Source organism: Taeniopygia guttata, chromosome 8 (assembly GCF_048771995.1).
Source record: "Taeniopygia guttata chromosome 8, bTaeGut7.mat, whole genome shotgun sequence".
NCBI classification, from domain to species: Eukaryota; Metazoa; Chordata; class Aves; order Passeriformes; family Estrildidae; genus Taeniopygia; species Taeniopygia guttata.
In genome coordinates this window covers 22,401,907-22,422,920 of record NC_133033.1, presented here as the reverse complement: position 1 = coordinate 22,422,920, position 21,014 = coordinate 22,401,907, and the positions used below count along the sequence as shown (strand labels likewise).

Below are 21,014 nucleotides of genomic sequence, written 5' to 3'. Positions count from 1 at the left end.
TTGTCCATTTTTAAAATCGTTTTATAAAATTATGCCTCTAATTTGGTCAATACTCCCCTGACTGAAATACAACAAATGAGTTCTCAAGGATGTGTCTTATGTAAACTCAAGTAAAACTCACTTTCCACACCTTGGGATTTCTAACACAAAGTGAGCAGATAAAATACACCTTCTTCCACAGCAGCTACTTAATATGTGGTGTCATCTCTGCAGTGCAATTCAGTGAGCTTTAACTCCACATCCCTCACGTGAGGAAAGATCCCAAAGATTTTTCCCATAGTCCTATTTCCAGGCAGCATCTGGACAACCCATAGGAAGATTTCAGTGAGAATGCTGCTCTTTTCTCAAACCCATGTCCTTACAGCTAAGTGGGGAGAGGACATCTGTGCCAGGTCTCTGCTGAATAATGTATCTACTCACCACAGGATTTCTTTCTCTGGTGGGCATTTCTTCTCCCATTTACTTTCTATACAGAGAGTTCATTCCTTTTCCAAGGCTTTATTACCTCAGGGCTTGTTTTATTTATTCCTGATGAATGCTCACCTTTCATGTTCAGATGGAAAACAGAGTTCATTGCATTTAGTTAGCTAGGCTGTTCAGACTCTGTTACTCTGTTCAGTTTCCAAAATGTGTACATTTCAGCCACCTGAGCACTGAAAATTAGTCACTGAAATGAGGGAAATTAGTTATTGACAAAATCATTTAGTCTTTCATTAACAGTTTGCCAGCATTTGCTTCTTTCCTCTTTTTCTGACTTTTCTCATTCGCAAGCTGTTGAGGAACTTCTTAATAAAATTAATTCAGGTTCATTTCTTGTAGTTCATATGGACGTGGCTGTACATTTCATGTGCACTAAAGAAGGCCCAGAAAGGAGCTTTTGGGCAAGGACTGTATGATATTGAGCTAATAAGAAACACCAGACACCACTATCCACTCCCCAAACTGATTCAAAATGCTTGGAAGCTAAAGGTCAGAGTGAATGCCCAGACTTAATTATATTGTTTAATAAGGAACTTGTAAGTAACAAGAGGAAATAAGTTTTGGAATATCAGGTGATCTAAGCCTGGAGGGGGAAGTTTAGGCAGTGTAAAGGTGAGAGAAGGCTTGGCAGAACTTAATCAAATGGCATATGAAATAATATCAGTAAAGGTAGTGGTGGGTGGAGAAGAAAATAGTTTGAAAGGAAACTCCAGAGTGCACAGAGTTGTTCTCTGTGGCAGTGGAAGGACAGGCCTGGAGCAGCTCCTGCAGATGGAAGGGCAGGAGCTGCCTTTGGTCAGAACCAGTGCATTGATCTCCTCTCAGGCTGTGTAAGTAACATCTCTTTCATGAACTGTCACTGTCCTGGGTGGTTCCTTGGCACCTGGCTGTTCCTGTGTCCTTCTAAATGTCTAGTCACATTCCTACAAAATGTGCATCCTTGTCACTTTCCTCTGTTGTGCTGATTCAGTAGAAAACACACTGATCACAAATGGCCCCAGGATTTCTTGCTACATTCCTATTGCAAGATTGTTTTGGTGCTTGTAGCATGTCCTTCAATCACCAATGTTTTTATTTAAAATTTTTAGCTTGTGAAGAGCCTCCTCCTAGGAGGGTAAAAGAAGTGCCTACTAAAAGATGGGACAACCCTCCCTATCCACATGGGACTCAAGCAACATACAATTGTCGGCCCGGATATGTAAAAATGGGAAGAATTGCATTTCGGTGCATTGATGGAGCGTGGAAGCAGCTGGCCCCAGTGACAGAATGTAGAAGTGAGTATTTATGCAAAATATCTGCAGACATTTGATCTGGCAGACCATATTCCTTGCCAGTGATGTCAATGTGAAATTGTAGTTTTGCTCATAAATTACTTGTTTCTGCAGTCTTTAAAATATCACCTTAAAAAGGATGTGTATGTAAGGGAACTTTAAGTTCCTTTTCTCCAGAATAAAGGATTTATTTTTAAATTTAAAGAATATCTTATTCTAAACCAGCCTTATTAACCCAATTTACATTATTAAAATAAATTATTAAGTTCTTAGAAGCTTGCTTTCAAAAATTTTTAGTCTAACAGGATAAAGCACAAATCTAGTTTCTGAATGTGAGTCAAGAGACAGCTTATTCAACTATTTCTATGAAAGATATAATTTCTTACACGTGGTAAATTATTTTTCCCTGCCTTTTCTTTTAAGCTGTATTTCACAATTAGGCTGAGAGCTGCTATTTATTATCTCTAGCATACTGTGCTGAGTGTTTTCAAGCATCTCACACCCTCATACAGAGTTCATTACTGAAGATATTGAAGTTTGTCATCATTAGTCAGTAGGTACTTCTTTTCTGTAATAATTGAGCTTTAAACACAAAGGAATTTTAGAAACAAAGGGTTATGATTGTGCATGTAACATAGAAAATTTTTACTAGTACAATATAAATATTTGATTTGAGAATATAAATAGAAGTTCTGGGTGTTGTTCAAACAGAGATTGATTCACACCATGAGTAAGAATTATTAAGTCACTAATAGCTTTTTTTGCATTTTTGACTTAGTCTCTGTCTGAGTGTTTAGATTTCGTTGTGTAACTAGTGAGGGAACACGGGCCTCTCCAGAATATGGTTTGCAGTATGTTTTAGCAAATGCTGCCACCCAGTGAGCAGCTGCTGCCACCGGCAAGGAGCGCGTGGGGACAGAGGAGGGGATGCTCTGCTCAGCCTGGGGGAACACGGTCCCTTGGCAGGACAGAAGACAGAAACATTGATCAGGAGTTTCCATTTTTTCTGAATCCCACTGCAGCAGGTTTAGGGCCTGGTCAAACACATCTTCGTTGGTAAAAGCAGAGGATATTGATAGGCCCCAAGAATTACATTGCCTTGCTTGACAAGAATCAGGAAAGATTTCTGGTGGGGAGGGGTAATAGGTTTCAGCTATGCAGTTTATTTTGCAGTCCATGCTATGAGATCAGAAGAGGATGAGTGAAATTGTTCATTTTGCCACTCTTTTGGGAATCCAAAGCAAAGAGCTAGGGCCAGGCCATAAGGAAAATCCTGTGGGGAGTTTTGAGCAGCAGGCACTAAGGACCACAATAACTCCAGTGGCTTTAGATCACCTCAGCACAATCCCCAGCAGACTGAGGAAGTTTCATTTCTGATTGTGCATGGATTCTCTTCTGGAGACTTTGGTGCAAATTATGCCACAAATGATATGAAAATTGCCATAAATTTGTCATCAAACTGAATATGAGTTCAGCCTTTTTAAAGGAATAAAACATGCAAATTTGTTTTTTGGGGTTTGTTGTAGGTAGGTTGGTTTCGGGGTTTTTTTTGGTTTTTTTTTTTTTTAAAAAGCATACTCCAGTATGTTATCATTGAAAATTATTAAAATAGTGATAAAAAGGAAATGTTAATCATACTTATGCTGAATATTTCTGAATTTTTGAAAGCCCCTGAAGATCCATACTTACTACTAATCACTGGAAAAATGCTTTCTCATTTTCACTTCCCTATGTATTGGTATAAGTAACGCTTTTTCCCTTTTATTTTCAACCAGATAAGCCCTGTGGACATCCTGGAGACACTGAGTTTGGTGTCTTTGAACTTACCAGTGGAAGTGAATTTGTTTTTGGTGCCAGAGTTGAGTACAGATGTAATGATGGGTAATACTAATTTAATTCAATGTATGGGAATTAACATAAGGTGCTAATTATACTGTCAGTTATACATTTGTTCTCTGTAATACAGCTTACTAATATTTAATGCTTGCATATGTGTTGTAAAAAATGTTTGAAGGAAGACATTTCTGGCAGACTCACTAACGTGTCTTCACTGAGTGCTTGAAATAAAGTCTCTAACCATCTTCTCCAGTGAAAACTGCAGCAAGTCAAATACATGGTATTGTGCCTGTGTCTGGATATTTTCCTCCTGAAAAGCAAATTATTTTTCGTACAGTGCTTTAGCCATGCTTTTGCAGGTCTTATGTTACTGGAATCTAGCCTGAGCTCCACAAAGAGAGTTCCAAAATCAATGTTCTCCTTAATCCCTTCAGTTCCTCACTGTCATTTCAGAGTAGCTGTCCTTCCTCTGAGTGTATTTGTTATGTAGCCAAAGCTTGCTGTCTCTGTAATGGAGAAGCCTTCTTCCTCATTCCTTCCTACTCTCCGATTTGATTTGATATTTTTCCATATGCAATTACAAGAAAGCATACAGGGAAAATGCAGGTAAAAAACTACTCGGTGCTGTCACATTTTGGTTATACTATGCTGGAACACCTGAAGCCATCTTCCTTTGCTTCAAAAACACATAACAAAACTGTATTTTAGCATTTTTTGCTTTTTATTTGGTAAGATACCAGATGCTCAGCCAAAGGAATTACCGTGAGTGTCAGGCAGATGGATGGAGCAATGACATCCCTCACTGTGAAGGTAAATGGAGTTTGACATTAACTTCTCTATTAAATTGTCTTTTTATCTGTCTGATATTATCTAAAATAGTCTGTGACTGCTTTACTAGTATTAATTCACCTATTTTAAATTCAAGTTAGGGAGCAGAGGAGCTCTTACAGTGATGTCGCAGCTCTTTTAGTCCGATGAGCTTTTGTTAAAAGCCCTTCACAAAGTGGAGTCCTGTCACTTCCAGACTGGCTTAAAGCTCTGCCTCCCCCCCACCCCCACCCAAAAGCCCTGGCAGAGTAGCTGCTTGCAAAACATGGGTGCAAATGGCATTTGGGATGATGAGTTTCAAACCAGTGTGAAGGCATGTGTGTTTTTTAGCTACTTTCTTCCTCCATCCTTGTGAACATCCTAAGTATTAAGATTTTGTTAAGGTCTCCCTATTAGCATACTAATGTGGAAGACATTCAGTAAGCAAAAGTGAGAGCAAGGGGGACACAGACATCAAGACTTAATAGACTGGATGGCTTAGATTATGGTTTTAGAAACCTTTTCACCAGTTTCAAGCCTGTATGATCATGAAAATAAGGTTCCTGCTCTTCACAGGGATCATTTTTAACTGCTTTATTTTAACATAGGTGGGCAGCAGTGACATTTTTGTTTGGGTTAAGCATCTGTGTCAGGAAAGGGTCTCTAAGAAAAAAATTAAGTTGATATCTTGACTAGGGTTTTTGTCTGTGGTTTAATATTTCTTTGGATATAGATACTTTGCATTTAGTTTACTGGATTTTGAGGGCACTCACACTTAGCTATTGAGGCCTGTCTGCACTATATGGAGCAAGGGTTTCCAACATTTTTTGTCATGTCTCACCAAGATACTTCGGTTTCAAAGTGCTCCTAAGTTTTATTCTGTCATGGTTGAGTTTTCACTGAAATAAAGAATTTGTTGTGTGTCTGAAATGTGAAAAACAGAGAGACAGAATATGAGCTCATGGAAAAGGCAGATGACTTTTAAGATGGCAAATGTCAGAGAGAAGTAAATGTGGTAAACAAAACAGAATCCACTTTTGTACCTGCTCAGTAATATCCATGAATCTAAGAATGAGCTTTGAGTCATTTTCCCCCCTAGTAAGACATACCTGATGACATAAGTTAATTCTTTTTTTTCTGCAGGTACATAATTGGGAGGTACAAGAGCTCTAATTAATGTCTTCCACTGTGTTTGTTTACTTTAGTAATATAATTGCTCTGATATCCTTAATTAGAATTTTTGTTAATAACTGAACTATAATTTTAGTTAATAACTACACATTGTTGTAGGCAGTGTGCAATGCAGCACTGTTCCAGATAGCAAACTGTCCATAGCAAACTCGGTTTGGCACAACTTTAAACAGTCAACTGATTTTGGCTAATTTTAATGGTGTCAGTCAAGGCTTAGCGAACCATCCATAGAATGCAGGATCCTAAGATAACTTAGATTGAGTGAGGTCATCTAATTCAGTGGATGCTCTGTTTTTAGCCTTCAACAGCAGAGAAGATGATGATGAGAGAGGGTCTAAAAGCTTCTTCCTTTGTCACTCTGTCTTATTACTTAGGGCTTTGTATTACACTTGCTGCAAATGGTATCTGAATACATAGCAAGAGTGTATATTTTTTAAATGTGTAAGGAAATGATAGTGACTCTTTTGTATTTTAACTTTTTTGTGTGTCAGCTTATTTTGCAGACTAGACCTCAAAATTACTTATTTTTCCCTTCCCTGTTTTGTTTTTCCAGTGATAAAGTGTTTACCTGTACAAGAACCTGAAAATGGAAGGATAATTATGACTGGTGCATTTGAGCTAGGCCAAGAATATTCCTTTGGCCAGGTTGTAAATTTTGAATGTAATGCAAATCACAAGCTTGTTGGAGCTAAAGAAATCATTTGCTCTGCTAATGGAGAATGGAGTAATGATGTGCCTCAGTGCGAAGGTAAAAGGACACTCTTTACTGTGTGTCATTAAGAAGCTTTGTTCTTACAGACTCCTAAACTGTGGTTACCATATGGGAAGCCACAAAGTTTTCACTTTATCTCAAAGCAATTAAGCTTGGTTTGTCTGTAAACAACCTCCAGTGCATATATGAAAAAGTAGGATAAGAAAGAGAAACATAATAGTATTGGATGCTAATATAAGGATAATAGACCATCTGTTTGTTCCATATTTTTCCTACAAGCTGCAAGTATGTTTTGCCAGGCTGCAGGCAACTTCTTTGCTATGTCTGCATAAGAGTCAACCACTTCAGTGTTGATTTAACCAAGGTAATCAGAAACAGCTTTGAATCTGTGTGAACCAAGTTTAGTTAACAAGTATGATTTTAATTCTTAGGGTATATAGAATATACCCTATAATATATATATATAAATATATTATATATATTAGAATATATAGATTTTTCTTTCCTCACACTGATGTGTTTGGAAAAGTTTGAAGGCTAATGTTTAGTTTTTACAGAACCCCAGAATCAATGAGGTGGTGTGGGACTTCTGAGGGTCTCTCAAAGCAATTAGATGGGGCAAGTCGCTCAAAAACGTGTTCAGTCAGCTTTTGATATCTCCCAGGATGGAGATCCACAGTTTCTTTGGGTAACCCACTGCTGTGGTTGAACTTTCTTTAGTAAGAATTTAGCAGTGGCATTTCCTATATTTCAGTTGGTGCCCCTTACTTCTCACTGTATGGCTGGTGGCCAGTGAGAATGAGAAAGGTCCAGTTCCATCATCTTTGCTTCTGCCTGCCCCACTGGAGCCAGGAATTTACTCATGTGAAAAAGACTGTCCCTCCTCCCCCAAGCCTTCTTTACTCCAAACTCACTTAAACCTCTCTCTATCTGTCAGTTTTTCCAATTCCTTCATTATCTTCCTGTCCCTTACTGGAGCTGCTCCAGTATGTCCCAATGTTTTCTCCACTGGGAGTTCCAACCAGGGGAGATGTAGAGGAGAAGCATCACCTCCTTTGGCCTGCTGGCAACACTTTTTCCAGGGGAGCCCAGGGTGTTTTTTTTTGCTGCAAAGGCTCATTGCTGGCCCCCGTCTGACTTGTCCACCAGGACCACCTACTTTTTTTTTCTGCAAAACTGCTTTGCAGCCAGTCAATCCCATGCTGCCCTGCCTGCAGCTGGTATTGGTGGATGGGGTTATTCCTCCCAGTTTCTGAAAAAAGAATGGATGGGATTGGATTGTCAGGGTACAAGCATTTAAATATTCAGAACATCAAGTTTCTTAGATTATTTCTATGTTATTTGATGATGAAGTATGTGTTTAGAAGGACAGAATACATATGTCAGGATGGCAAATGCATTTATGGTTTGTTCGCAATTCCAGTGCTGCATTTTGCTGCTTTGAAACCCCCATTTATTGTATTTTGTACAGCATGAAGTGGAATTAAACATTTATGGTTTTCCAGAATATTGGGAATTTCATTAAACAGTGACAGGTCCCATGAACTATATTTAATTTTAAACACAAAGTAAATTTAGTAAAAGAATCCAAGACAACTCTGTGGTGTCCTGTTCTGTGATCTAGGAAACAAAACTTTTAATATCTTCTGACTTTGTGAATGCATTTTTAGGAAACTGCAAGATCTTGGTGGTTTTATTTGGTTTGGCAAGGAACTGGGAACATTGATGTTCTTTTATAGATATTAAGCATTCTAGTGTCAAGTTTTCAGATACATTAAATTCTTTTCTCTTTTTGATGTCATGATTTATCTAATAACCTACTGGCTCTGAAAGCACATGAGGTTTGTTGGAAATTACAAATAAATTATCTGAAAAATAGAAAATCCTAAATTTCAGTTAGCCTAGTGTCTTATTTTGGAAAGTCTTCTGCCTTATCTCTTGATTCTAAATCCATTAAAGTCCAAAGACAAGTTCTGAAATCTCTCTCATGAACCAATTTGCCTTGAAGCTGTGCTACACCACATTTTCCACCTGGAACCCAGAATCAAGTAAGTGCTCAAATAAGTTCCAAACAGCTTCCAAATGGGAAAGTTTTTGTGAATTCAAATTAACCCCCCTACACCCCTCAAAAAAAAAAAAACCCCAAAAAAAAAAAACCCTTAAATTTTATTGTCATAGAAATTTATTCTTAACAAATAAAAATTAAAATACCTGGATTTTTGTCTGTTTCAATTTCAGAAATTATCTGTGCCGTGCCAGAAATCCCTCATGGATATGTCCGTTCTCCAAAGAAGTCTTACAAGGAAAATGAACTAATACAGTTTTTCTGTAAAGAAGGATACAAATATGGGAACAGAGCAGATGCACTGTGCACTGGATTGGGATGGAATCCACCTCCCTATTGCACTGGTCAGTCTTGCCTAAAGTGGTTTTCCACATTAGTTGGTTTTGAAAGTCATTTTACGGATTAATAAATTCATTCATGACAAAATAAATCCATCCACATCCAATATCCATGAAGACTGGAAGGATTAAGTGCTGAGGGGACCAAAGAACTGGGTAAGAGCTTTTCATGAAGAGCAGTAGCAAAACCAGAATCTTATTGTGAATCTCTACAAATTAATATATATACAATGCTAAAACTCTATTTGTTTTTAACTCTCAAATGCCTTCTGAGCAGTTCATGTGACAAATCCATAATTCCTGAGGCTAGTCATGTTTGACATCAGCCCTCTGGGTCATGGATTTTACTTTAGTTTAATTCAATTACAGCACTTAAAGGCTGTATTTAAATCTCCAAATATGCATGTCATATCCCAACTGAAACAGTTCAATGACATGTTGGGGAATTTATCAGTGCCTTGAATTTTATTCAAGAAATCGCCAAGATCTTAGAACTGGAAAAAAAATGTTGGCAACAGGGCAACATGATAGGATTTTATGCACCACCCACCTTCCTGGGACCTCTTCCAGAAAGACTCCTTTAGAAATAAAAACTTGTTGTCAGTCTTGGGGCCCACTCAGTTTTTGACCTTTCCGATTCAAAATTAGTAATGTTATTAATTAATATGCATTGCCTACAGTTTAACAACATACTGCTTTTGAGAAGTGCCAAACAAAACATTCTTCTAGACACTCATATGCTGGGCTCTGGTGCTTGGTGGGTACTCAGATAGTAGTTCTGGATCCTACTGGGGTTATCACTGGGCGTGCATGAAAACTGATTCACCCACCCTCACTCCGCAGCAGCACCGACCTGTAGTTACCCTAAAGTCATCCCCTCCCAGCACTGAGGGTGTTGGTGATGTTTTCTGAACTGGAAGAAGACACAAAAAAGCCCCAAAAGACAGACTCTGATTTATAAGTCTGTTAGCCTGACTTCTCTGGGCATGAAGATACCTTGAGTTTTTTATAATAAGATTCTTGACCTTTTTCAGTTGTTGAAATACTTCCATTGTCAGAGAAGGATACTAATCTTAATCACACAACCTTTTAATGATCAGTTCCTAGTCAAGTATAATTATTTCTGCATTTAGGACCTGCCAGTGCAACTGCCCTCCTTTGGGATAGTGTCCATAAACGAACCCAGGAAAACCCAGCTGCAGATCTACAGGAAAAAATTAGGTTTGGTTTGATGGCTTCCAGTTCTCTCTCTTTGCAATTAAGTTTTAATCTTCTAATTAACATAACATCAGTAACAGCTGTCACTCTTCTCTTACAGAACCATACATTTCTAAGAAGCCTCTTTTTTAAACAATTTTATGCATTTATGGCCAATATACTATGAAAACATGAACTTATGCAATATATAAGACATATTATTTTTTTTCCCCTGTTTTTTTTATTTAGAAATTGTATGCTCTCCTCCAGTAATTTCCTCTGGGAACTTTAGACCTCAAAAAGACAAGTACATATTGGGTAATACAATCACAGTAGTGTGTGATGATGGGTATCATTTCAAAGCGATGACTGGCAGAACCACAGCTGAATGCACCAAAAATGGCTGGGTGCCTGATCCAGCTTGTGTCCGTAAGTAGCTCTCATTAATAAAGTTACAATGTGGAATTGTTGAAGTATCTCAGAGAAAAGAAGTTAAGAGCAAAATTTCAGGAGCATTAGATACCACAGTTGCTTATTTTTTTCTTTGTACTGTAAAGATTAATTTGATGGTTTAGAAAAATCACCTGTAAAAACAATGGTGTAATCCACATTTTCATTGTGTTTATTAACACATATATTACCTCTTACTGTGTTTGTAAATCTGTTAAAATGTGCTATAGTCAGCTCACTGTCAGGAAGGTTTGTGCTCCACCTGAGGAATAGATTCCCAGTCAGGATTAGAGGACACAGGGAGTTTAAAGTAGCCAAACCAAAGGTAATGATTTGAAGATACTTTACCTTGTAGTATCACAGCTCTAGATTTTTACTTGTAATTTGATGTTGCAGTCAGAGGATTTTATCTATTTTATAATATATCAAATAACAAAGCACAGTATTCTTGATGGTTGATGAGTTCTTTCTTGGGTTAAACTTCCCATAACTGAAATGGTAGCTTTGCCCGGTAAGCACAGTATAAAAAAATTAAATATATAAATTAGCAGGTAGTTTCATAATTTAACACTCTTTCATCTTTGTTCACTGAAAATAAAACTGTGAGATAAAATGTGAGAGAAATCCCGATTAAATCAGTCTTGTAAAGGAACCTTTGGATAAGATGATTAAAGCTATTTCAGTGTCTGAGTTAATGTTTTCTCTGTATCAATTGGGTTCTAACATTCAGGTGTCATTCTGAGCCCACTTCACTCATTTTTTAATGGTCTGCACTGCTCTGGCATGTAGACTCTAGGTCAGAGCATTTTGGGAGGAACCTGGGTAAACTTGAATGGAAGCTTCTGAGAATCTCCTCTCTCTATCCTGGACTTTCCCCTGGAAAGGGTCAGTGCTTTTGTGGAACCAAGAGAGGAAAATTAAAATGCTGCAGCTTTAAAATAAAAATAGTCAGGAAGAGCTTTTGGTGCAGGAGCCCAAAATTTATAAATGGAGGTGGCAGGAGTCATCTCAATTTTAAGAGTTCACAGTTCAGTTTCTATATCTGAGCCAGATGACTGGGTTCGCCTTATGGTCAGAATAGTAAATTTAATCAAGACCCTCTACGGTGTCATCTCACTGAACAATGAATACTAACCTTTGGTCCCACAAATCACCCTCAGGAGTCTGCTGAGAGTGCTGGCTGGATTTCTGTTGGTTGCAATGAAATTGAGGGAAGTAACACAGCTATAAGCAAAGACCCCAGGAGGAGAGCATGGTTGTTCCTGCACTCCTTACCATCTGCCAGGGTGTGCAGTCCTGGTTCTGTCCATTTCTGAAAATATTCAGATGATAAAGCTGAATCTGAATTGTGTCCTGAGCTTTTCATCGTACATGTGTTGATATTGTTGCTGTTCCATTCTGTTTCAAGGGAAACCGTGTGACTACCCACTTATAGAAAATGGCAAGCTAAGTTCTTCATATGAGAACTACAGAAACTATTACTTTCCAAGAAGATTTGGACAGACTGTAGATTACTACTGCCTCGAAGGCTATTTAACCCCCACTGGAGATTACTGGGTTCGAATTACCTGTTCTGAAAAGGGCTGGTTTCCAGAACCAAAATGCCTGAGTAAGTACATTTCCACTATATACTCAATTCTGGTTTGATTATCAAAGATCTATGCAGGAGAATTTGTTCTGAGGGAACACAAGGCAACCTAGTTGCTGAAAGTCAAACTGCTTTAGGTGACCCCTGGGACTGCACACAGACTGTCTTCCTATTTGCAGAGCACAAAGTGTCACCTTTGAAATTATGCTTTTGGATTTTGAAGATTGTTTACTCCTGAAAATATTCGTAAGATTAAGAAATATATAGTAAACCTTCCTCTTCTCTGGCTTCTGGGAAACATGAAAGCATACACTTTCGTCTGCACCACAGCTGCATACATGGGTTCTACATTCTCCCTTCTGTGGCTTGGGCACTTTGGCACTTAGTCTTCATCCTCTCTGAGAAGCATTGCCTGGGCCCTTTGGAAGACTAAATTTTAGAGTTGAAAAGGTGTCACACTTTTGCAATAAGCTGAAATGGATCATGGGTAACAGCAAGAGAACCAGATACACTGACTCAGATTTAAAATTAATTTGACTTACAATTAATCTAAAGTGCGAGATGAGGCCTCCTCTCACACATCTTCAGTCACAGCAAAGTTCCTACCTACTGGTAGGGCACAAAAGTGGATTACAAAAGGTTGCTCTTTCCTTGTTGCCCTCAGTGGAGTGGTGCTCAGTGCAGGAGATGAGGAGCCCCGCCTGGAGGAAAGGAGCAGGCACTCAGATAACACAGTATAACATTTCTTCAGCCATCTGCCTTATATCTGGACTTTTGGGGACAGCAGGCCTTAGAGCCAGCATGCTAAGCTGTTGCTAAAATCTCTAGAGCTGGTTTGAGAGGCTGCCACTCTTCCACAGAGGTGATAAAATCTCCTGGAGACAAATGCTGGAGTTCACTCTGGGCATACACCAGCATTTTAGAGACATACCAGACCAAACTGATGTGAGAGGCACTGAAGTGAGCCAAGCTTGCTTGTGAACAATAAGTAAGAGATTTTTGGTTACTGGGCCACCTCATATTATTTTATGTAGTGACTTCCACTTCTGATCTTGTGGTCCATTAATCACAAAGCACTCAGACAAAACATGCTTTCATTCAAATTTGCACACGAGTGTCTTTTTGTGATACAAGGCTACAGAAAGGTGCTTGGAGGCCTGTTTGTTAGTAACACTTCTTAAGGATTAATTTCCCTCAGCTCTTGCTGTAGAAATTTCTGTGGTTAAATGTTCTTTGCTTCCTTCTTTAGAAAAGTGTTCCATCACAGAGCTGGCAAACGGTTATTTCCTACGCCACAGCTGGAACAATTTTTACAAGGAAGGTGAGAGAGCCAGGTACGTCTGCTATGACAACTACGAGGCTCAGCATGAAGAGGTCACATGCACAAGGAATGGCTGGGCACCTCCTCCGAGATGTACCCGTAAAAGTGAGTGTGCTTGTGTTTTGGTGAGGTTTCTATCTTAATCTATTTGCTGTAGCAGTAATTTCTGAAAATGAAGACTCTCCTTCACAGAATGATTTAGCAGTAAAGAATTTAACATACTACAAATGTTTTCTCTCAGAATATAGGACTGAAACATCCAAACAAGGCTTCCATTCATTTAAATAGCATATTAAGCATTATGTATTAACAATGTATGGAATTAAAAATTTATTCAATTGACCATGTATTAAACAATTTTATGAATCATACTGCTGCTTCTATTTTCACCCTTCTGTTCTGATTTTTATGCATGTAGTTTAGCAGTGCTTTACTTGGAAGAAATCTTGTCTCTCTCTTTCAGAAAAGTGCCATCATATCATTTTTGAGAATGGCTATTTGAACTTGTATCAGGAAACATACAATTTAAAAGAGAAGATCCTGTATACATGTCACGCTGGCTTTGTGACTCCAGAAGGACAAGAAACAGGACACACACAGTGCCAAGGGAGTGGCTGGACTCCACCTCCAAAGTGCATCAGTAAGTAGCTAAAGGTTTCAGAGCTCCCTGTCATTGTCACCAGTGTGTCCTGTGCACATGGTGTTCTGTGGTGTTCCCTGGCCTCAGAGATTTGTCACCTTGGTTTGTAAAGGTTTCTTACTGGGCAGAGGGACACTCAGAGGGCTGATCCTCCAGAGATTAACCTCTCTCAGGCTCCAAAAAAATGTAAAGGATCTTTTTGGATCTCTTTAGCACTGAGTTAATGGTAATCACTGACTGGTTCTTACCTGATACAAGGTACACTTGCCCAAATTTACTCCCAATTTATGAAGCAATGTCTGTGAACTGAGGCATTCCACCAAGGACTTTATGTGACCAAACTAGAGACAAATAGGATTAATTAATTCAAAGTTCCTTCCTCTCCTGAACACAGGTGTAGTACAGTAAGGGACTTAATCTTGTATTGTTATATGTTGGTCATAATATTGACCAACTTCAGCTGCTATTTTATCTTGTCCTTTTATTTCAGACTACCTTTACCTACAATTCTGTGGCTTTTTTTCTGACTCACAGCTGACCATGGGAACAGCAGTACAAACCATTTGCTGTGACACCTAAATTAATAATAATGATAATACCGATAATAATATGTAGCAAAAGGAAATAATTTCATCTAAGGAAGAAATATTTACCCTAAATATTACTTTTAGACAAATTTTGGAAGATTAATGCAATAGATAATATGTGAATATGCTGCATATTCTACAATAATATTCTGACAATGCAGAATTATTGATGTTTCAAATACAGGGATGATGCTTCCAAAGAGCAGTGTTTCTGGATAACTAAATACACTAACTTTGTTTTATTCTACAGAATCATGTAAAGCACCAGGGGACATTTTGATTCACCACACAAAAAAAACTGTGTTCATGCCTGAAGATACAATTGAGTATTCATGTTTGGAGGGATATAAAACTACAAATAACATGCCAACTGATAGCACAATGTGTGGCAAAAATGGAGAATGGAGTCCAGAACCCCAGTGTCGTGGTGAGTATTTTTGTGTTTGCTAATTAGTGTCATTCTCTGTATAGACTCTGTGAACCTTTTTTCTTTAAGCCGTCCTTTGGTTTTGTTCTAACCAGTAGCATTTCATGTACTTTCTGTAGGTTGTCCACTATATGTTAAAATATTTTTTCTCTATAGAAATTGAATGTGCGCTGCTGCCATTGAGCAATGGAGATTTCTCTCCCAAAGAGGGTAAATACCACAGTGGAGCTGTTGTGAAATTTACCTGTGCAAAAAACTACATAAGGGTGGGATCTGCCTCTACTCAGTGCTACCACTTTGGATGGTTTCCATCACCACCAGTGTGTCAAGGTAATGCTGCAATACTGAAACAGAGCTGGTAAATGGCTTGAACAAAATGTTAATCAGATTATTGACTTTAATGTTTGAAAATTTGTTCACAACTTCATAAATCATGTGCAGTATGGCAATGATTAATTTGAGTAGTGTCCTCTCTTACTATATTCCAAAGGTCCTAGTTTTGCCATTGCCTAATATTGATACCCATCAGATATTGCATCCTGTGCTCTTTTTTTTCTAATCACATGAAATTGAAGGAACAAAAACATTTTGGAGGTGACACAGAGCTGGACCCAAAAAAAAAAAAAAAAAGAAAACCAGTGAAGGATTTTCCTGTGAAATTCTTTCATAGTATGAAAGATACTTCTGTATGAGTATATTCATACAGAAGGAAAAATATGTATCCCTGTACTTAGCGTTCTTAACTTAGTACACATCTTCCTGGCATCGGAGAAGAGCTTCTTGTGCTGGTGCTGAGCCCTCTTATGAGGTGCTTCGGCTTTCACAAAGCTTGAGAGAAAAAAGGGACCTCCCTTTCTTCCCACTCAGTCACTATTTTGGTGACTTACTCTGTCATCCTTCTTTTTGCACACACTCTTTTGCATTTAAAAGCAAGTTTATTTCATATATTTGACTCTAGCTCAGGGACATTCTAAGCTCCCTTAATAGGAGTTTCACTCACTGCACACATTCTGTGTGTGTGGTTTTTTGGGGTGCTTTTCTTTTGTTTTGGGTTTGTTTTTTTGGGTCATTTTTAGGATATAAGTTATTCCTTGCAGAATTGTCAATTTTCTTATTGTCTTTTAAGAATACTGAAGTTACTATTCTTTTAACATTTTTTTTTTTCCCTTAAAACTGGGTTAGTTTTATCAACCATTTTTCTCAGAGCAGGGTCACATGTATCTGTTTGTGATCTCCAGCCCAGCATGAATCCAGATATTCGAAGGCATAAATCAATGACCTGTTTAACCCATTCCACTGATTTTTCCTTCATTTTAATTGATACATTCAATTTGTTTTATGTTGTACTTAACATATAACTGTGGTGGAAGTACTGAGTTCAGAGCATAGACTTGATCTCTTGATTTCAGTGAGTGTCAAAGGCTGTGGACCTCCCCCTGAAATTCCCAGTGGCAGTATTGTTGACGGCTCTGTGGAACAGTACCAGCATGGGGACAGAAAGCAATATGAATGTAACGGCGATTTTAAGTTGGTTGGATCAAAGGAAATAGAATGTATTGATGGACAGTGGTCATCTCTTCCCTCTTGCATTGGTAATCTACACAGCTCTTACTTCTGAGAAGTCTGTAATTCTCTGCAGGCTATTACCTCATAGATATTTCCACAATTAAAAATATGTATTTGCAGATGTAATGTTCTGTTCAAAGTAATAAAATAATATTGCATGACAAGCCATTACCTTGTGCTGTCACTACTGCTGCAGTAGTGCTAGCCCGAAGCAGGAAGTGCAGTTCTCACAGAGAGGTGACAGCTCTGCAGTCCTTACAATGGTTTTCAGTTCTTGTAATAATCCTAACTGAAAGGGCACATTACAAATGTGCAGGTGTATGATCAATTATAATTTTGGCTGATCAGAATCAGTGATTCAGGTAACTTGAATCAATTGAAGTTTTCCTTACTCTTTATGGCTTATGTACCAACAGTTTGGGAAAGTACTGTCAACTGAAACTACCTGTGGATCATGCCAGTGTTGGAAAAAGAAGGGAAAAGACAGAAAAGCAATTTTGAAAACTGACTAAAAGATATAAGCACCCCAGCTATGTTGAAATTTAGTTGCTACAATTAGTGGGTGTAGGTTTGGTTCGCCAAATGCAAATATAGTTATTTTTATTTAAGTTTTTTCAGCTATTGATCTGTGATTCCTGTATTATTGTGGAACACCTCTGCTCTTTTCAACAGAAGACAAAGTGCCCTGTAAATCACCTTCCTCTATCCCAAATGTTGTCCTGCATCAGGCAGACCAGGACCAGTATTCACATGGGGATGAAGTAACTTGTGGATGTAAACCAGGCTCTGACAATACTGAGGAAATGAAAATAAAATGTCTTAATGGAGAATGGAAGCCTTTACCTGTTTGTGCTGGTAATCTGTTTCCATAATACTTCAGATGTGAGTGCAACATAGTTGTATACAAAATTTGACTAAGGTGTATACAAAACGGACTTCAGCCATCAGTATGTAGCCAGACATGCTATAGTTTAATGCATCAAAACTAAGTGGTTTTAATTTACTGCTCTTAAATGGAAGCATATCTTTTATCCTGGAAAGACTCTACAGTTTGTAAAGGGAAGGAAATAGGATTTGCCCAGTGGTTAAAGTCAATTATTTAAAGGAATTAAAAATAATGTTAATAGCCACAATGTGTTACACTTGTTCCACCCTAACTACTTTTATGTGGATTAGTCCTTGTCACAGAATAATAGAATGAGTAAGGAAGGGACCACAGTGGTCCAACCTCCCTGGTCCAATCTTCCTGCTCAAGCAGCCATCCAGTAAAGTTCTTCCTCAAATTCAGTTGAACTTCTGTATAACTGATGACATCTTCATCAGCATATATTGTCAGATCTAAATCTATTTTTTAAGTTCTTTTTTAATTTTTTTCAGATGCATCCCCTCAATGTGTGATTCCAGAGTATGTTGTGCTGGTGCGCTCTGGCCGGTATCCCATGTCAAGAAGGAGGACTGGGTTCCATAAAGTTATAAATTACAAATGTACGTCAGATGATGAAAATGTTAAACAGGCAACTTGTGTGTCTGGGAGATGGACACCAGAGATTGCATGTACAGGTGTGTTCTTACTTTTGCACCATTTCTTTTGATGCAGACATGATAAATACTCATTATTAAGGATTCTTAGCATTGCTGTATCACTAGGCTGAAATAAAAATGTTTATTTGATCATATGGTAAAGGGTAGTTGTGCCATCATTGGAGCAGTTAACTAGGTTTAGAGATGCACCACTTTAGTAAGGCAGACTTAATGCTCTCTGCTCTGACAATTGGAGTGGTTGTCACTGGCATTTCCAATGTGAGAAAAGATGTAATGATAAATTTAAGCTCAGTTCTTCAAAAGGGACTTACCCTGATGCAAAACAGAGAGCACATAGTTCAAGCTCCAATCAGAGTTCCTTTATTTCCTCTAAACCTTCAAAGTTTTTCTATGCTATGTTTTTCCTCCATTTTTCCAATTGCTTCCTAGTGAAACTATGAGAAAAAAGCTGATTTGGCCAATGAAAAAGCGCAGACCCGGAGGAGGCTGCCCATATGTAACACACACCAGAGGTCTTGTCACGCACCAGTCTTCAGGGCTGCCTTTATGCACAGCAGAACAGGATATTGTCTGTAGGAAGCATGGTTATAAAACAACCATTGCCTCATTCCTTGCTTTGGTTATACCAGATTTATGGGAAATTATGCCTGAAAGCGGGAAAAATATGGCAATCACTGTCCCTACCTTAGTTACTTTCTGGAACCACTAGAAACAAGAAACCAAGCTCTGGAAGGCTCCTCATATCTCTGTCCTCATTCTAGATCTACCTCATTCTCTCCCTTTTTCTTTCCTTTGGCAGAAAGAGTCCTTCATCTTTGGAGTGGAAAAATTTTAGCCTATTTTTTTCTTCTATTTTAGCTTTGTCATTTAGCTCTATCAGCTTAGTCTGAAGAAAAAACAAAACTCCAGACATTGGTTCAGTTTTCCTAAAATAGTTCATTATAGAGAGAGGAACAGGAAAAGCACACAAGGGTGTGCAGCTGTGTGAGAAAGAAAGGAGGGACTACAAGAAACTCCATCTTAGCTTGGTGTAGACAGCTGTGACTGTCTTTTCTATGACTCTGAAAGCATATGAGCAGCTGAAGGCAGCTCTGCTGTTTTTGAAGCAGAACAAAATGATCATAGTATTGATTAAAGCTTGAGATAGCTATTGGAGTTTTCTAGCACCAGTGTTGTCTTAGTTATTTGTGTTGCAATCTCTGCTGAACTGCTACACTTTCTCTTTGTTCTATTGTACCATGACTATGTGAACTTAGCTGAGGAGAGTGTGTGCCCACCTCCACCTCAGGTGCCTGGTGCTCTGCAGACAACAGTAGGAAGAAACTTCAGGAATGGGAGTAAAGCATCGTTTTCATGTCCTGACTGTTTTGAGCTCATCGGTACAAAGGAAATAACCTGTATAGAAGGGAAATGGCAATCACCACCTTACTGTGTGGGTCAGTACTGGCATACTTTTTTCCATCTTTTTTGTTATGAATACCTGTGTTGCTCATTTGCAGTCATCATGAGCAAGAGGCTGCTGTTACTTTCCTAAGATTACCATGGACAGGGAACTGCAGGAAAGCAGTAGAACATAAGTTGCTAAATAGGGTGCAAACAACTGCAATCTTTTCGTTCACACAGACTTAGATGGTGTATACAATTTTCAGGTAGTCCCTCAAGAGCTGTGTGCTTATTTTTTTGTTTAGTATATTGCATAACAGAGTCTCAGTTTTGACTGGGGGCCTTAAATTATGTCCTGTATTCTATAAATTATTTATTACTTAGTTACAGTTGCAATATTGATTGTCTTGCATTATTGTTTATCTGTGTTGTTTTTTAGAAAGACCATGTTTCGCACCAAAATCTGTAGAATGTGCTGATGCTCCCAGGCTGGAAAATCCAAACTTAAGAATTGAAAGAGAAGGGAAAACAATTTATCTGCCTGGTGCTAGATTTAAGTATGTTTCTCGTCCTGGATACATGTTAAACGGACCAACAGAGATAAATTGCTCTATGGGAAATTGGACTGCAGCTCCTTCATGCTTGGGTAATATCAAAAATTACTTTTTTTGGACTGCATTTAGCAATGAAATTGAAGGAATTTTGAACTGAGGTTGATCAGTAAAAGGGTATTTTTCTACTCCGTATTTTGCTGTGGAATCTTTTCTTCTACCATGGATGTCGTCAGAACAATCCTCATTGGATGCAAAACTGACTGTCTTAATGCAGCTTAGTTTTTAAATATTCTTTCATATTCTTGTAGTCTTTGTTCAGTTCATATCTCTGCCAGATGAGTCCTAGGCATAGCCTCATGATCCAAGGATCTCTTTTCTACAGAGTTCACTGGTGACTTAAAGTTGCTATGGTGCCTCAGGGATGGAAATCACATCAGTATAGCAAGGGCCAAAAGCCTCAAGTAAAACTTTCTGGCATATTTAGAAACAGAATTGGAGCGTTTCAGCAGCTGAAGTCTGTATATTTGGGGGAATGACTTATTTATTCTTCTGTATACATTTTATACATTTATTTACACATATATACCTTTTATACATTTATTACCTAACTATAATTATATAATTATGTAATCCACTGTTAGCAGATGACTATGCCGATATTAGAAATAGCTCTCTAAAGCACCTGTTTGATGGAAAAAGTACATTTCTTCAATGTGTATCACAGTAGCACAAGCATCAGATTTCTGTTATCTTTTCAGAAATGCTATGTGGAAGTGTTCCAAAAGTTGCCAATGCTCACTTTGAAGGCAGACAGAAGGAATCTTACGAGCCTGGTGAAACAGTTCAATACCACTGTGATTCAGGGTTCCTGATTGTTGGTTCCCTTGAAATTATCTGCAGGAAAGGAAACTGGACAGCACCACCCTTCTGTGAAGGTATAGGTTCTACTTCCAAGTAGTCCATGATCCTTCTTAGCATTTCACGTTGTGAATTAAAATAATTTTTACTTGGGCATGCAGGTGAGACAGGCCAATAAAGCCAGCAGGTGACTTCCTTTGA

At 38.3% G+C, this 21,014-nt stretch overlaps 1 protein-coding gene across 4 annotated transcripts in view; it reads left to right on the top strand.

Annotated features, from left to right (window-relative positions):
• CFH (complement factor H) overlaps positions 1-21,014 on the top strand; it is a 29,538-nt gene that overhangs the window by 4,206 nt on the left and 4,318 nt on the right. For all 4 annotated transcript variants that reach the window (XM_032749671.3, XM_030279382.4, XM_030279386.4 and 1 more), the window contains exons 2-18: positions 1,569-1,754; positions 3,527-3,632; positions 4,321-4,397; positions 6,139-6,333; positions 8,536-8,706; positions 10,147-10,326; positions 11,756-11,956; positions 13,185-13,361; positions 13,720-13,896; positions 14,734-14,910; positions 15,067-15,240; positions 16,320-16,502; positions 17,149-17,331; positions 17,854-18,036; positions 19,275-19,454; positions 19,841-20,047; positions 20,714-20,890. In XM_032749671.3, the coding sequence (XP_032605562.3) occupies positions 1,685-1,754; positions 3,527-3,632; positions 4,321-4,397; positions 6,139-6,333; positions 8,536-8,706; positions 10,147-10,326; positions 11,756-11,956; positions 13,185-13,361; positions 13,720-13,896; positions 14,734-14,910; positions 15,067-15,240; positions 16,320-16,502; positions 17,149-17,331; positions 17,854-18,036; positions 19,275-19,454; positions 19,841-20,047; positions 20,714-20,890 (2,818 nt within the window). In that variant the 5' untranslated portion in view covers positions 1,569-1,684. The remainder of the gene's footprint in view (positions 1-1,568; positions 1,755-3,526; positions 3,633-4,320; positions 4,398-6,138; positions 6,334-8,535; positions 8,707-10,146; positions 10,327-11,755; positions 11,957-13,184; positions 13,362-13,719; positions 13,897-14,733; positions 14,911-15,066; positions 15,241-16,319; positions 16,503-17,148; positions 17,332-17,853; positions 18,037-19,274; positions 19,455-19,840; positions 20,048-20,713; positions 20,891-21,014) is intronic.